Source organism: Rhipicephalus microplus, unplaced genomic scaffold (genome assembly GCF_043290135.1).
Source record: "Rhipicephalus microplus isolate Deutch F79 unplaced genomic scaffold, USDA_Rmic scaffold_15, whole genome shotgun sequence".
Lineage (NCBI taxonomy): Eukaryota > Metazoa > Arthropoda > Arachnida > Ixodida > Ixodidae > Rhipicephalus > Rhipicephalus microplus.
Genome location: NW_027464588.1, coordinates 6,930,245 through 6,947,387, shown reverse-complemented (window position 1 = coordinate 6,947,387; position 17,143 = coordinate 6,930,245). Strand labels below are relative to the sequence as shown.

Here is a 17,143-nt window from a genome sequence, read left to right as displayed (position 1 = left end):
CAAAAAGACCATAACCTACTAAGAATTGGCATTAAACCAGCGGTTTATTGCCAATCACTTGATACGTTTCCACCCACTTGAGCTTCGTTACCAATGAGCAAGTGACTTTTCCATTAGCCAGGCTAAATTCCTGCCAATTTAATTTGATTGTCGTCTGGTTCACAACAAAGTCTCGCATAAATTAAAATCGCTGGATACAAGTTTTCCAACACAGACACATTCACTTAAAAGAGCCCTGACATCAAATTTCAAGATTGAGATGTGCGCATCATTCGATCACTTGGTATGCATACCGTATTTTTGCGCGTATAACCCACACCAAAAACCCAAAAATTTCTGTGGCATAGTGGAGGTGCGGATAATACGTGGGGTTTTTCCTATAGTGCTGCTTCACAGCAATGCCTGTTGTGCTATGAAGCCCCTTAACAGTGTAGCGAAGGCTACGGAGGCGGTTCCCGCAAATTAGTGTTGCTCCGCAAGTAGCACGGCAGCTTGCGACCGATTTTGATTTCGCTTGCTTGCATCATTGAAGCGTTTAGAAAAACATTTGGGGAGATACAATTCGATTGTTCAATGTAAAATCCCACTGTCACACCATAAGTATATTTTTTGGACGTTCGCGGCCGCTCAGTGACCCTCCACATGTCCCTACGTCACGGACGCCACGTTTACTTTTGGAAAGGGCTTGTCGATTGATAATTGATAGGTACGTGGGGTTTAACGTCCCGAAACCACGATTTGATTATGAGAGACGCCGTAGTAGAGGGCTCCGGAAAATTTGACCACCTGGGGTTCTTTAACGTGCACCCAAATCTGAGCACACGGGCCTCCAACATTTCCGCCTCCATCGGAAATGCAGCCGCCGTAGCCGGGATTCGAACCCACGACTTGCGGGTCAGCAGCCGAGTACCTTAGCCACTAGACCACCGCGGCGGGGCTGGAAAGGGCTTGTCGAAAAGGTGGTGCTGTCTCAGAAAGTTCCATAATAAATAAAGTCAGTTCCATAATAAATAAAGCAGTATTTATTTCAGCAAGGCAAACGAGATATTATAGTGGCTATAGAGATATTATCAGTAAATCAATGTACTACTTTTTGACGCGGCAGCAGGCATGCATTTCGGTTCTGTTGTTTCCAGGGTGCTGTTACAGTGTACTAGAAGGGGTAGTGTTGTCAAGTTGTCGCCGAGTGTGAGCGCTCTTTACCTCGCTGATACCGCTAGTTCTCCACATCTCGACCTGTTCGCCAAGCCTATCTGTTCTGTCACCATAAGTAACGTACGGCGGCAGGCCTTCACGGCACAGCAAAAGCTTAAGATCATCGTCGTCGCCGAGGAATACAGAAATCGCGAAGGGGGAAGACGGCACGATGTGGACGAGTCCTGCGTGCGACTGCGGAGAAAGAAGAAAGAGAGCCTACAAGCCGCGCACCACAACCGTCGGTCATTTCATGGCCCCAAGACCGGTGCCTGCCCTGAGCTCGAGGCGGAGCTAGTAAAGTTCATCGAAGATGTGAGAAGCAGGGGTCACGCCGTATCGACCGAGATGGCCCAAGTGGAAGCGCGGCGACTTCCGAGGGAGCTAGGCCTACCTCACGAGTTCCGTGCGAGCCGCGAATGGCCGCACCGCTTTATGAAGCGGCAAGGGCTCTCAATCAGACGGCGGACTACAATATGTCAACGCTTGCTGGCTTCCTATGAGGAGAAGCTGCTCAAGTACCAGAGATATGTATTTGGCCTGCGAAAGCAGCACAATTACATTTTCTCGCAAATCGGCAATGCGGATGAAACTCCTGTTTATGTTGAAATGCCGCTGGACACAACGATTGAGAAGACGGGCAGCAGTTCGGTGAGCGTGCTTACCGGCAGGAACACGAAACTGCGCATCACAGTCTTGCTTTGTGCCCTCGCCGACGGCACGCAACTGCGACCGTACGTCATCTTGAAAAGGAAAACTCTACCAAAGGTTCATTTGCCTGCCGGTGTGGTGGTGCCCGCACACAAGAACGCGTGGATGAGCAGCGGCTTGTTCGTAGACTGGATCAAGACGGTATGGGAGAAGAGGCCCGGTGCGATGCTCGCAAAAAGGTCCATGCTCGTTCTTGACTCGTTCCGCGGCCACACAACTAAAGAAGTGAAGGACCGCCTTTCATGCAACGGCACCGACTTAGTTGTTATACCCGGTGGAATGACGTCAATGTTGCAGCCTCTACATGTGTCGCTTAACAAGCCCTTCAAAGCGCATGTCAAGCGCTATTACGCCGAGTGAATGGCCGAAGGCTGCTACGACTTGACGCCGACAGGACGAGTCCGAAGGCCTGATATTGCCCTATTCTGCAAGTGGATTGTCGAGGCATGGAAGGCGATTCCAGGTGAGATGGTGCGAAAAAGTTTCAAGAAATGCTGCATCACAAACAACATGGATGGAACCGAAGATGACCTTGTGCATAATAGTGAGGACTGCGGCTCAAGTGATAGCTCTAGCGAGAGCAGTGACAGTGAGTGAATTGTGACTGGCCTTGGAGACAGCGTATTCTGCTTGCTAAATAAAGCTTTTTCTGTCTACATATGTGCTATGTTGTTTGAGCAGTAGCTTTTGTACAGCCTTTCCTGTATATCAAATGTGCGGGCAATATGCGAGGATTTTTTTTTTCTTTCACAGTGAGCTGAAAGTGGGGGTGCGGATTATATGCAGGGGCGGGTTATACGCGCAAAAATACGGTAGGCCTTCTTGGCCAAATTTGAATGGCGTCCGTCGCGTAAAAGTTATTTTGTTGCGACATCAAACAGCGTAGAAAAGCTAAGAGAAAAAACTAAAAATAGACTGCCCTGTGACATCGACACTAGTGCTACGTGTTCGATGTGACACGTTCCACAAATACCATCCTGAGTGACAATACGCTAGTAACGATGACGTTGACAATCTTCGAGTGTTTGGAGCCGACTTCCAGCCATGCTCTCACTAGTCGCTATCCTTGCTATGTTGAAGCATGCGTGCGATTCATCGTGTCACATCGACTGATTTGCGTTGTGCTCCACTGCGTGTGAGTACGATCATTCAGAGCGACAATACGTGCCAGAATGTCAGGGAACCACTGCGTAGTGAGAACCTGCACGTCGAGGCGCGGAAAAAGTGGGAAGTGTGTGGCGTTTCACCAAGACACGAAACCCAACGCAGCAAGTGGGTTGGCTTTATATGCGCCGTTGGACAGGCGGGCTGGACGCCTGTGAAGAACAGCCACGTTTGCTCTTTTCCCTTTGTGGCTAGTTGCTACAGAGTAAATACTGTGCTGGCGAACCAGTTGGGTTTCACTGGCAGTACTAGACCTCTTCTCGAGGCCGAGGCTATTTTTACCGTGTGCCCTGCTGTAGCTAAAAGCAGCAATTCACTCGCCAATCGTCCGCGACATGATGTGTGTAGTTGGTGTTCCTGAGCTCCGACAGTACGGCCGCGACTGATAAATACATAGCCTTTAACGCAGAGCTTGTCAAGCAAGGATCGTCGCAAATCACGGCGATGCCCAATTTCAGGTCGCTGTCATCGTCACCTGACGATGTTGACCGCGAGGACTGCGAGGATGACGATGTTGGCGACAGAGGCATGTCTAAGCATTCAGTGACACTGCTGGACTGACTGTACGTGCGCTCCTAGCAGACGAAACGCCAGTGTGACGTCCCTATTTTTTGTGAAAGCGGCATTAGCTGTGCAGCGGCCTCGACGTGGCCGCGAGGTAGCGCTGCCAGCACTACAATTTGGCGGGTTTTCCACCTATTTTAAACCACGTTCGATAGTGAATATATTATTATTATTACTGATACTCATTCGTCACTCATATGCGTTTTAGGTCGTGAATCGCTACTAGGGGGTCGATAGCTACTCGACGCTAAAATCTTGACAAGTGTAAATTTGATGTCGGTGCTTAAACTAAAAACAAACAATGACTTCATTTGAATGGACAAACTGCACTCTAAGAACTGTGTTGCCTTAAGTCTGACTGTCATAAGTTCATTATTAGTTATTAGCAGTGAAAATCAAGCTTGAAGTGCCTTTTTTAAATTTCACACTGTGGCGACTTCACCCGCATTTTCTTTTCGCACATTTTTTCGCATAACAGGCCTCATGTCGCGGCAAGAGTAGTGTTTTCAGGACAATGAAACCGTGCTTTACTAATACGTAAAAAAACATTTTGCCCTTTCATGTTTCTTTAACAATCGGCATCTTGCCCACTTTGCAGCCGTGACTTTGTAAGAGACCTCCACGCCAACATCTCGAGAAAAAAATGATTTCTTTATTGTCTTCTGCTGCACAAACAACCAAGAATCCTCAGCATCGTTAATGCACCACCAATCCAAAACAACTCAAATCTAAAAGCGATTTTTTTCAGAAAGTCTCTAAATTTTATCCCTCCATCCTCCCTTAAAGCATACTCAAGCTACAGAAGGCTATTGCTACCTTAATATTTCCGTTAATTTGACACTGTCTAAAACTCGATATGTAGCACTCGAACTCGAATTTTTCGTCAGCCCAAGATTCGCCCTCACCAGACCACTCAGAGCTTCACTGGTCATCAGAAATATGCTTAAAGTTTTGCAACCACATTTTTCTGAGTAATTTTTGGCAGTTTTCGGGCTTCTTAGGCATTGACATCGAAGTATGCAGCGTGTACTTACCATATCGCATGGCAAGACCTTTGCTGGGATTCCTGTGTATGGTGCAGTCCTTCAAAGGACTGCGGAACTGCTCAAAGTCAGGAGTCTTGAAGTCCGGCACTTTAGATGGGGGCAATGGGCTGTAGGAGCAACCACTAGAAAGGCTCGTGTCACTGCCTTTACGATCGGTTGGACCCAGGCTGCTCTTTGACCTGAAGGTTCACAGTAGCAGTGACAAGCAAATAGGTGAGGGTTGAGTAAGTTCATATCATTCAGAAGCAAACCTAACTAAATTCTGAGGCCTCACACAGAAAACCCATTGTACAGTAAAACCGCAGTGGTAGGAACAATGCTTGTACAAATTTTGGGGTGATTGGAATTCTTCTTTGGTCCAGCAGAGGTTTACAAGCCCACAATGTAATCTAGTATGGTTGTTGTGTACCGATTGTCACCCCGGGACGTTTGATATGAACCTCCGCTACGAAATACTTATGATATGGAGCTGCTCCTGCTGTCGCAGAATGCGCAACAAGCATGCACGGGTGCGGAAACCCAAGTGCGGGCTAGAGTGCCGCACCGCCAGTTTGTTAGAATATACCTTCCGTTACAGAGTGTCCTATTATACTAAAGGTGACTCTGGTGCTAGCGTGCATGGGAGATGTTACACACGGCGCTTTAGTCAAAGTGGAAATGTTGGGTAGTCCACGAATTTGTCTAATCTAAGTTCTCTCGGCACAATTTGGCTCCATGTGGCCTCAATTCACTTAGCCGCAAAAAACTTAGCAAAGGTTAAGCTGTTACGCTACACCTTTTTGACTTTTCAGGCTCACCAATTCAAATCTGTTCAAGAAGTTCCCAAGGGTGCCTTCCTTTTTTATTTTAAAACAAAACTAAAACCCCAATAAACAAATCGACAAGCGTGTTCGAAGCCCGAAAGCAAGAAGCCTAGAAAATCCGTGTAGTACCCATCATTACGATAATGGTTGAAAAATCGCAGTGCCAGAGTCCTCTCTAGTTCATTTTTGTAAACTATGCCTTCAACGACATGTCCTAGCCTCCAAGAATGCATGCACTAATTTTAAAAGCCTTAATGCACTTTCGTATGCCTCCATATATAGATTACAGATAACATTGACGTCGCGCTCTTTTTTTTTTGCACATCAAGAAATGCTGTGCTGTCGATGTGGCCGCCACATGTGGACAACAATGGGGGCAGTGTCCTCGAGCATTGAGACATGCTATGAATGGTGGACGAGGAATGAAAGAGGAAGAAGACGATCTCGGCAAAAGAGCTACGCCTCAGAACGTCAACATGCACGACTGTTGGGAACACACAGTTCTGCAAACTCTCCCGTGGTGCTGCCATTGCACTAAATCTCCCAAAAAACATCAACACCACCGCGGTAAGAAAATACTGTTCAGCTCTTTATGAGGGACGTGCAACAGGCAACAATTCTTGTCTTTTACATGAGGTGTCTTTTACACGCAGGGTACCATGCATTTTCCTATCAACCCCTGTTTCAATATAGGCACACTGGTTTTTTTAACACCCATCAGTCTGTTACATCAGTTTCTTTATGAAGGTGTTCAACTGTAATAACAAAGGACACTGCTTCTAAAATTTTCAGGCCTTCATTTATTACCTGCAAAGCATTCCTTATTCACTTTTGGTGCAGTACTCTTGTGTCTTGTGGAAAAGCTAACTAGCCTTAGGAAGGCGCTAGTGTATGTCGCAGGTCGCTACACCCTATTCATAAATTTCACACGTGCGCATGGGTCTTGCATTCAAGACTGCAGTTATAATTGTTGCTGCCTAAAAACTTCACTAGAAACTATTCAAAGCAGTTCGCGACGATGTGGTCCCAAGACGCAGTAATAAAAACATATGCCAGATTTTTTTTTTGATGCTCATACTCTATATTGTCTGGTGATACAAATTTCACATGATTCGAATATTTTTGGTGAAACCGCAACATTCGTATCACAAATGTTTTACTGTATGACACCCAGGCACAGCTAATGTGCACTAAAACTGAGTTATGCATCTACACAGTTGCTACGTCGAGGAGAAATCACTAACTTGAACAGCTGAAGTTCGCCTAACTAAACGTGTAGCCCAATCCTTGCTCATGCAAATAAGGATCACATGAGAGTGGTCACTAGCATTACTGTGCCATCACAAGCACGTGGTAACCTGTGGTGCCATTTGAAAAAACTCTTCTGAAGCATGGCATAGCAGGACATCCCGGATCTCTGTTCGCTACCCTTGGTTCTTCAATACACACCTAAATTTAAACGCATGGCTGTTTTCGCATTTAACTTCAACTGCAGCACAGATTCCGTGGCCAGAAATCGAACCCATGCATTTATGCTTAGCGTTAAAAGCTGCCATAGCAAGAAATGACATGTTGATGGCATGACTGAGCTAGGCGCTGGGCTTGTTGGCAATTACTGGAGTGCCGTAGGGGTTTTGGATCCGACAGAGAATGAAGCATTGTGTGTATGACTGCCTGAAGAGTCTTTGGCCCTACGCTTGATATGGCGTTGATCTGTACCACACAAATCAGCAAAATAATCACACATTTGAAGATCAGATAATTCTATAAACTTGAGTACTCATCAAGGCACAATGTGCACAAATCCATAAACTTAGGTACTCATCAAGGCACACTGTGTAGCTCATTGGAGGAAGGATTTTGTTGCAGCAAAACCCTTCCTTCAGTGAAAAAAGTTAGAATCGAAAGGCTTTTATATGGGCTTCCAAGAAAGGTACTTCGAAGCACTGGCGCAGCCATCTGTTGGAAATAGAGCCACTGCCACCACTGATGGGCACGTTTTGCTTCACAGTACAGCCGTATATGCATTGAGAGCAAGTTTGTGCTCAGAAGGAAAAACTGATTAAAGCATTTTGAAGTAGACAAGGAACCCCTGGCAACTGCCATAGACTAGAATGCACACCTACGATTACAAAATGTGAATATAGCATAACCACACAAATGCCTTGAGTCTTCCACCGCCATGGCTCCCCCTCCTGCAGAGAAATGGCGTCATTGGTATTCCAAGTGTTGTTTTGTCAAACAGTGCCACAAGAAAACGTCAAAGAATAAAATAAAAACATTCTAGTGCCATCACATTTCCATGTGACTTGATTCCCTTCAGACGACCCTTATGATAGACTGAAGCTGTGTCTCAACACAATACACTCATCTTCAACGCACTATACCGCTATACCGCATTCTAGTAGAAGAAATGAGGTAACGTGCTGTTATGCGCACATTTCTGTAATTATTTGTCATTAGCATCTCATTGTACATCTAATTATAACACAATTACCTATATTTCATTGCTGCACAAGAAGGACTAAATTCTAGGCTCAAAACATAGGTGCGCCCAGTTTGCTTTGCAAATGTTTACATTGGTTTCGGAACGAGGCATGTCAAACAATCGATAGACATGGAAACGTCATCACAACGACCCTGTTCAACACTACGCAGAAGAATGACTTAACTAGCTGTCCATAACAAAGCCTGTGCAAATGCACACACTACGTTTCAGGCAGTTTGAAAAAACACGCGGTGCGCAATGTGCTCGTGTAGTTGACATGTACAGCTGCACACACAATTGTTAAAGGGGTTATATCGTCCGGAAGCCATTTCTTCCCAGTAAGCGTTTGTGTTTACAGGCAAACGCTGCTTTAAAAGGATGGGCATAGCCTTTATTATTGTAAGCTGGATTTCGTATGTTACATGTTCCAATGAAGCCTACATTCAAACTGCACTATAATAAGATTAAATGTTGCATCAAAAAGTTCACTATATCCAAAAATTCGTTATAAAGGTATATATTCTAAACACTCTATTGCAGGACAATTTTTCATTTGCTTCCTCATACACGATACTTCATTATATCGAGATTTGAGTGTATTCATAATCACGGCAAAGTCATCGTTGATGTGTCATGGTAGACTTGTCACGGAGGTTTTAACTTTAATGGCCACGTTTGCAACTTAGCCTTTCATACCAGTCTGGACTCCACCATGTGACCACTTTGCTGCATGACAAGCCACCTCTGCAAAGTGAAATGACTCCTAATATTTCCATTTTTAAATGCGAAGCATTTCTTAGCAAACTTCGGCGACTTTGAACGTATCCCTCTATCTATCCATCTATCTATCCATCGATCCATGTGAGACGTCCCCAATACGCCACCGATCGCCAAAGAGAGGGAAGCCTCTCAACCCCCCTTTTATCCGGTTCCCTCTTGGCTACGTGTCTCGATTGCTTTCCACATACAGGGATTCGTGCTGGGGCCGGGAAGTAAGAGACGTCACGATCTTTTCTTAATCATGGACGCATTTAATTGAATAACAAGTGCAAATGGCATACACACATATTGCCCGTGAACGACATCTCTGTTACACAAAAGGGTAACACATCAGCAAATACTCGCGGCACGCGAAACAGGATACAAAAGCGAGTAGCGGTGGCAATACAATGGTGCCTCAATACACAGCAAGCATACAACGACACAAATGATAAAGTAATAAATTAATAAAACCGTGTAATGTCTCAATACGCCGCATTCCTTCCAGCAAAACTCGTTCAAGTAAAGGAGGTGAAGTTCGTCTCACAGAATGTCTATGTAGTCGGAGCCTCGGAGTTGGCTGCTCGAGTCGGGGCCGAAGGTTGGTTCTTCACGTCGCGGTCTGATCTGTCTCCTTCCGTCGCCGTCTACTTCTTTTTTTTTCCCCTGGAAGAGACTCTCCTCGCTTCTCCCCTTTCTTGACACGTGGCCGCTTTTCTCGGGTTCCCACTCTGTCCTAACGGGGCACCAAACCAATCGCCGCTATCCATGCAGCATATTTTCTGCTCAGTCGGAGTGTATTATCTTCGGCAGCCGCCCCCGTGGCCTACACCAGTAGAAAACCCTCTCCCAAACAAAGCCGAGCAAGTAACAATGTACAAACTCAAGCCTCAGGGAGAGTGATGGGCGAGCCGTCCGAAGACACCTTAATTACGGGCGAACAATGGTCCCGATGCTTCCGGTACTTGGTGAGCCGATGTCCAGACCAAGTCTTAATGTTTCCATGCAGCTCGGTGTCTCCCGCGAAATTCTCCGTAGCCGCTGCTTCTTCGTCGTTCACCGCCGCGGGCGGCCATCTGCGCAGAACGCAGTAATGAGCCCTGGAGCCACGGAGGCTGACGGAAAGGCATACTGGACCCGGCACAGGCGCTTGCCGCAAAGGTCGCATTCCTCGAACCAACAAAAGATGTTCTGCTGCTCCCCCATGCCACAGATCTGAAGGGTGCGCCCCGATTATTGTACACTGTCACACTGTCTGTAGACGACAAGGCGCCGCCCGGTCCTCCTGTTTGCGCGGGGGAGCCCGTGAGAATAGTAGAAATAATCCTTCTGGTACTTCACTCCGGAATGCCCATTCGTTACACCGAAGGTTTTCTTTTCCTTTTTTTATGCATGGGTTTGAGAAACGAGCGTACACATCTTGGAAGTAGCGGGGTTCAGTCCGTGTTTGCGGGGACGTCACAATCCCTTCATCTTGCAGAAGAATTTTTCCAGCGGGGAAATGCAAACGCGAGAAATGTTGGCGCATAACGCCTTCGGGTTGCGTAGCGAAATTGAGACATTGCGGCAGTGTTAGGAATACGATATGCGAACACAGTACACTTGTGATTCAGCCGTGGCGGTGGCGCGTCGCTTAGAAGAACCAATCTGTGATTGTCGCTGAATCATCACCCACCACGAAGCCGTTTGATTCCGTATTTCTACCGCGCACAACACACTTGAAACCTTCAGAATGACTGCAGAAACTCGTGGATGACGCGTGGACAAAACGCACACTGGTCACAGCTGCTCGTCGGATGGTTTGGCATGCAGCGTTCAGTCATCAATGCGGAAGGTTCACTAACATGCGAGCACATCACACACTTCGCCTGCACTGTCCACTCTCGGCACAACCGAACAGAGGATACACACATTTAAATACACTTTCATTTCACACATGCACAAAATTTTAAGACCTCGAACGTTTCAAACCAGACGAAAAGCAGGAAGGCGGGAGAACATAGGTCACACAGGCAGTATAACCTATGTTCTGAATCTGAATATGCACTGAATCTGAATTCTGAATATGCACTGAATTACCTTCGCATACCATCCATCTCCTGCCCGGCCTCTGCTGCACGAACCTGTCGGTGAGGGAAAGGGACCTTCAACGCGATTTGCGTGTTCGGAATGGCTGAGAACGTAGCGTATATGCTGTCCTATGCAACTGTGACATTAGGCGTTATACATCAATACCGATCACAACGCCCCCCTTCCTCCTAACGAGACGCGACACTTCCGTGCGGGGAGACGTTGTGAAACCATTTCAATCTGAACTTTCACGTGGCCTCGTCGATACCGGGGCTGCTTCATCTCTTCCTACAAGCCAGCCCTCCCCGCCTCCTATCGAGGCACGACACTATTGTGTAGGGAAAACGCCGTAGTTTGTTATCTTGTCTCATCTCACCACCTGTTGTGCAGCGACTATTTAGGTATCTCGACCAACCACCTCTCATAATCTGCCTATATTGGGCCACAGATGCCAGTCACATATCCTGTCTATCTAAACCACACCGTTCCCAGACCAGTCTCCCTCGCGCCCTCTCTCCGACACGTGGCGAGGTCTAGGTAATCTCACATTCACTAACTCTATGTTCCTCCCCTATGCCATAGGTGCAATCGGTTCCAGGCACATCATTCGCTCAGAGGCCAACATCAGATATTACGAGTAACACAAAGCCACACTAATCAAATGAACTACATGCCCTCTTCAAAATCCATTCTTTGAAACGAATCGGGTATATGAGCAAAAAAAAATAATTCCCAAAGGGCGGAAAACCTTGGCACAGTGCTCACGCAAAAGTAATGAAAGTAGGATATGAGTGAAAACATAGGGATCAAAAACAAAATCCACGAGGGGCGAAAAACTTCGACACAGTGCTCACACAAAAGTAACGAAAGTAGGATATGGGTGAAAACATGGGGATCAAAATAGCAATCACCACGTACATTTATGACCCCGACATAGCAGGTGGCCCAAGATCCCGGCTCGCCTCTTGCCTACCTGTTCGTCCGCTGTATGGGTGGGTCGTAGCGTTGTCTCCTAACCTAAGGTAGATCGGGGACAGGACCGTGGCTTCTAAGGGCGTATGTAGAACACGTGGCGCCTGCTGGACATACGAGTCGCTCCAGCTGCTCCTGTAGAACTAACTCCAGCAGCAGTTCCGGGGGTATGTTAGGCATGTTCGCGTTACCTGCCCCGATGGCTGGACTGCCGGATGACCGTGTCAAGGACTCCGGTCGGCTGCTTTGCTCAAGTTCGGCGCGTCCCGAGGGATCCACTCGTCGCAGCCTGCTTACGTGGATTACCTTGCTTTCGCGCGTTTTTATGTTACGCACGCGCATGGTGACGGACGAAAGACGCTCAATGATGCGATACGGTCCAACCCATTTGGCGGCTAACTTCCTGGCCAGTCCCCGCACGACCGCGCCGACCCTGATATAAACTCTCTCTCCAACTTTAAATTTCGGGTCCCTGCGGGAAGGTCCAAGCCTCTTTTTACGCAACTCTGCCGCAGAACGGAGCGTGGACGAAGCCATGTGGTGAGCTCGCTGAAGCCTCTGTGTTAGCTCCGCGCGGTAGTCATCGAGTGTGCCGTAGTGCCCTTTTGGTTCACAGAAAGCCACCCCGGGAACGACGGGGTCCCTGCCAAACAGGAGGTAGTAAGGGCTGTCTTTTGTGCCTTCGTGGACGGCGGTATTATAGGCGAAAGTCGCAAACGGGAGCCACTTATCCCAATCCCCCTGGTCCTCGCTCACGTAATGGGACATGATCCCAACGAGTGTTTGGTTTAGGCGTTCGACAGCTCCGTCACACTGCGGGTGGTAGGCGGTCATTCGTAGCCTCTTCACACCAAGCACGTCGCATACCTCTCTCACGAGTTTACCAGTGAAGTTGGTGCCCTGGTCTGTGAGGAGTTGCAACGGGGCGCCATAACGCAACACTACGCCCTCGACGAATGCCTTAGCGATCGTGTCTGCCTTCTGGTCTGGCAGCGTGAATGTTTCCGCGAATAGAGTCAGGTGATCAACAAAGGCCAAGACGTACCTATTTCCGGAGGTCGTACATGGCAGCGGTCCCACAATATCCATCGCAGTTCTCTGAAACGGCTCGTGTACATGAGAGAATATTTGAAGTGGAGCCTGTTTTCGACCCTTCGGTATCTTCCGGAGAATACATGACTTGCATCTGCTACAGTATTTGACCACGTCCACTTTCATCCCTAACCAAGAAAATACCTTCTTCAATCGCAACAGGGTTTTCCTTATTCCCAGGTGTCCGGCACAAGGTGAATCATGGTGTACTCTCATCAGTTCGCCGACCATCGATCTCGAAACGGCGATTTTCCCGACGTCTGCAGTACTTCCCTCCTTTAGTCATAATAGTCCGGCGCTGTCTAGCCGATACCTCCCACAGGTGTTGTCTGTGGAGTTTTTGCATTGCTGGATCACCTGTTGAAGTGCCTGATCCCTACCCTGTTCCTCACGGAAATGAGCTTCATCAGACGACGGCGTGAAATCGACCACACCCGCCACACCCACACGGCTTATGGCATCGGCGTTTTGGTTCCGCTTTCCTGGGCGATGTACGATGTCGAAGCTGTACTCCTGAAGGAGTAAGTTCCAGCGCGCCAGTCTCGAGCTAGGGTCCCTCACGTTCATGAGCCACCTGAGAGGTTGATAGTCGGTAACAATTTGGAAACTCCTACCGTACAAGTAACACCTAAAGTGACGCACTGCCCAAACGACGGCTAAACACTCTTGTTCAGTCGCGCCATACTTCTGCTCCGTCAAATTAAGCTGGCGGCTTGCGTAGGCCACTGGGTGTTCAAGTCCGTCACGGACTTGAGATACCACCGCTCCGACAGCGTATTTTGACGCGTCCGTCGTCAAAATAAACAATTTTGAGAAGTCTGGAAACCGCAGGATAGATGCCGTTACGAGCAGCGTTTTTAGTTGCTCGAATGCCGCCTGGGTGCCTGCATTCCATTCGAATGGGCTCTTGCTGGTGAGGCGGGTAATTGGTTTCGCTATTTTCGCGAATGAAGGAACGTGTCTCCTGTAATAGGACAAGAGTCCCAAGAACTGTCTCACCTCGGTTTTGTTTTTGGGTAGTGGGAAATCTCTTATGCACTGTACTTTCAACGGGTCCGGACGGACGCCCTCCGCGGACACGATGTGTCCCACGTATTTAACCTCCGGCTTTAAAAACTGGCACTTAGCGGGTTTCAATTTCAAGCCAGCCGCTCGCACTCTCGAAAACACCTCACCGAGGTCCCGCAGATGGTCCTCGAACGTCTCACTGTATATTATGATGTCTAAATACACGTGGCAAAGTTTGCCGAGTAGGCCTGCGAGGATCACATCTGCGGTTCTCTGCCAGATGGCCGCACTGTTTACAAGCCCCATGGGCATTCGGTTCCACTCGTAATGACCGGAGGGGGTGTTGAAGACTGCTTTTTCTTTATCACCAGGCTCCATCTCAATTCGCCAGTACCCGCTGGCCATATCCACGACCGTAAAATATTTCACCTTCCCCAGTTAGGCGAGTGTTTCGTGGAAGCGGATATGGGTCAATGCGGGTAATTTCGTTGAGGTCCCTGAAATCGACGACAAATTGGTATGACCCGTCCGGCTGCTCGACCAGCAGTCCGGGTGCTCCCGAGGGGGAGGTTGAGTGCTGAATTATTTCTGCTCCCAGTAAGGAGTCTACCTGTCTTTCCATTTCTTCCTTGCGTGCGAAAGGGATCCTGTATGCCCGGCGATATACAGGTGCCGCCCCTCCGGTGTGAATCCTATGCTTGATAGCTTCGCATCGCCCCAAGTCTGTTGTTCCTGTTGAGAATATTGACTGATTCTGCACTATCATGCTCTCCATCATTTGCCTCTCCTTTCCGTCGACGTGCGACAGATCGAACATCTTCAACAGATCTCCTTCGTCAACGGCGCCTCCTCCCGCTCCCTCAACCATCGCGACCGCGTGGTAGGCTTCTGTGTCAACCAAGGAGCCGACCACTTTATTCTTAGGGAGGTGGATCTCCTTCAATGTTAGCTTTGCCACCCTTACTGGCAATACGCCGTCTTCCCGTGTGGTGGTCAAAGTAGGTACTGCAGATAATCCGTTTGTTTCTAGGCCATTAACCTCGACAACCTTGGTTTCGCCTGGGGGCACCGGTGCGCGAGCCCGACCTGCCAGTACGCACTCGCATAGTGGTGGGAGAGTAGCCTCTTCGATCAGGGAGACAACATTAACATTACGCGGCCTCAGTGGACTGTGGTTCATTTCACCGGAACTAAGTTTTTCGGCTGGCCTGGGTTTTCCAACCTAATTGGTAAATGGGACACGCTCGCTGCCTATTCTCAGGCACCCCTCACTCAGCAGGAGGTCGACATCTTGTTCTATTAGAATGTCTTGGCCAATTATACCATCTGCCCATAATGACAGTCCGTCTCCACAAATAAAAAAATTTGCCTCAAACGTGGTTTCTTTCATTTTTACGGGTACTCTAAAACGGCCGAGGGTGTGTATAGGGTCACCAGTTATGCCAACGAGGGACATCTCACTATCCTATTTCTGCAATGTCTTCTGCCACCTCTCATCTATACCTCCCAGTGCACAGCTCTTCACAAGACTCACCTTTGATCCCGTATCTACCAGCAGCCTCAGCGTACCCTTCCCCACGGCACACTCAACGACCGGATTCGTCTCCCCGCAAAAATTTACCACTGCTATTGATCTCCGCCTGTCGTGGTTACCAGAAGAGGCCGCACCTAATTTTCCTGAGCCGTCGACTTCGGCGTCGTCTCCTCGCTGCCACAGTTTTCCGGCGTACGACGATCACAACGCGTGTTCCACGGTCGGCGTCATCGATACCGGTCGCATTCTCCCCAGAAATGGCCAAAGCCATCGCAGTTAAAACATCGATCGGGAAAAGGGGGCCGCCTTGCGTTTCTTTGCCCATCATCTCCGACGGGGTCGCGTGACCTCAAACTCTCCTCTAGGAGTTTTTCCAGGCGGTCGAGGCGGCTGCGCATTTCGTGCGCATTCACGTTTTCGTCGACATGCCGAACGGGCACCGAGGAGCTCTGCGAAAGTTTTTCGTTACGTTCTTCTTTAGCTGCTACGTCGATCGCCTCGTCGAACGATTTGGGGTCGCGAGACAAAACAAATCTGCGGACCGGATGCCTTAGGCCAGTTAGGAACTGCGACAGCATTTGTTCGGCCAGAATCTCGCGGCGCAGCTGAGTTTTCGCCGGTTCTTCGCCACTGGAGTTAGCCAGGATGGCAGTCCCGAGCAATCGTATGCGATTTGCGCACGAGCGCGCTTCCTCTCTGGCGTTTTGTCTCACGTTCTTAAACCTCTCCACCTTGCTGCTAAGGGTTTCTGTGTCGAACCGCTCGAGGGCCAAAGCTCTGAACTCAGGGTAGGTAGACGCTGCGGTGACACCATCATCTCTCCACGCAAAATCATGTGCGGCGCCTAGCATCTTACAACGCGCAACGCCAATGAGTTGGCTGTCTTGCCACCCCCCCATTCTACCAACCTGTTCTAAAATTTGCAGGAAGTCCCTAATGTTCGGACCTGCAGCGTCTCCCGTGAACGAGGGAACCATGTTTCCTAACATCAAAGCGCTCGTTCCTAGCGCGCTCTTCTGAGCCACCTGCGTAGCCTGTTTATTCATCGTGCCGTCCGTCACTCCTTCCCTAATACGAGGATGAAATTTCGCACCGTTGCCCCTGCAGTAATCCCACCGCTGCCACCACTTGAGACGTCCCCACTACGCCACCAATCGCCAAAGAGAGGGAAGCCTCTCAACCCCCGTTTTATCCGGTTCCCTCTTGGCTACGTGTCTCAATTGCTTTCCACATACAGGGATTCGTGCTGGGGCCGGGATGTAAGAGATGTCACAATCTTGGATGCATTTAATTGAATAACAAGTGCAAATGGCGTACACACATATTGCCCGTGAACGACATCTCTGTTACACAAAAGGGTATAACACATCAGCAAATACTCGCGGCACGCGAAACAGGATACATAAGCGAGTAGTGGTGGCAATACAATGGTGCCTCAATACAAAGTAAACATACAAAGACACAAATGATAAAGTGATAAATTAATAAAACCGCGCAATGTCTCAATACGCCGCATTCCTTCCCGCAAAACTCGTTCAAGTAAAGCAGGTGAAGTTCGTCTCACAGAATGTCCATGTAGTCGGAGCCTCGGAGTTGGCTGCTCGAGTCGGGGCCGAAGGTTGGTTCTTCACATCGCGGTCTGATCTGTCTCCTTCCGTCGCCGTCTACTTCTTTTTTTCCCCTGGAAGAGACTCTCCTCGCTTCTCCCCTTTCCTGACACGTGGCCGCTTTTCTCGGG

At 48.6% G+C, this 17,143-nt stretch overlaps 1 protein-coding gene across 3 annotated transcripts in view; it reads right to left on the bottom strand.

Moving 5' to 3' along the window:
* Positions 1 to 17,143, bottom strand: part of LOC119185594 (uncharacterized) — a 98,626-nt gene that overhangs the window by 35,372 nt on the left and 46,111 nt on the right. For all 3 annotated transcript variants that reach the window (XM_075883142.1, XM_075883143.1, XM_075883144.1), the window contains one exon: positions 4,668 to 4,858. In XM_075883142.1, the coding sequence (XP_075739257.1) occupies positions 4,668 to 4,858 (191 nt within the window). The remainder of the gene's footprint in view (positions 1 to 4,667; positions 4,859 to 17,143) is intronic.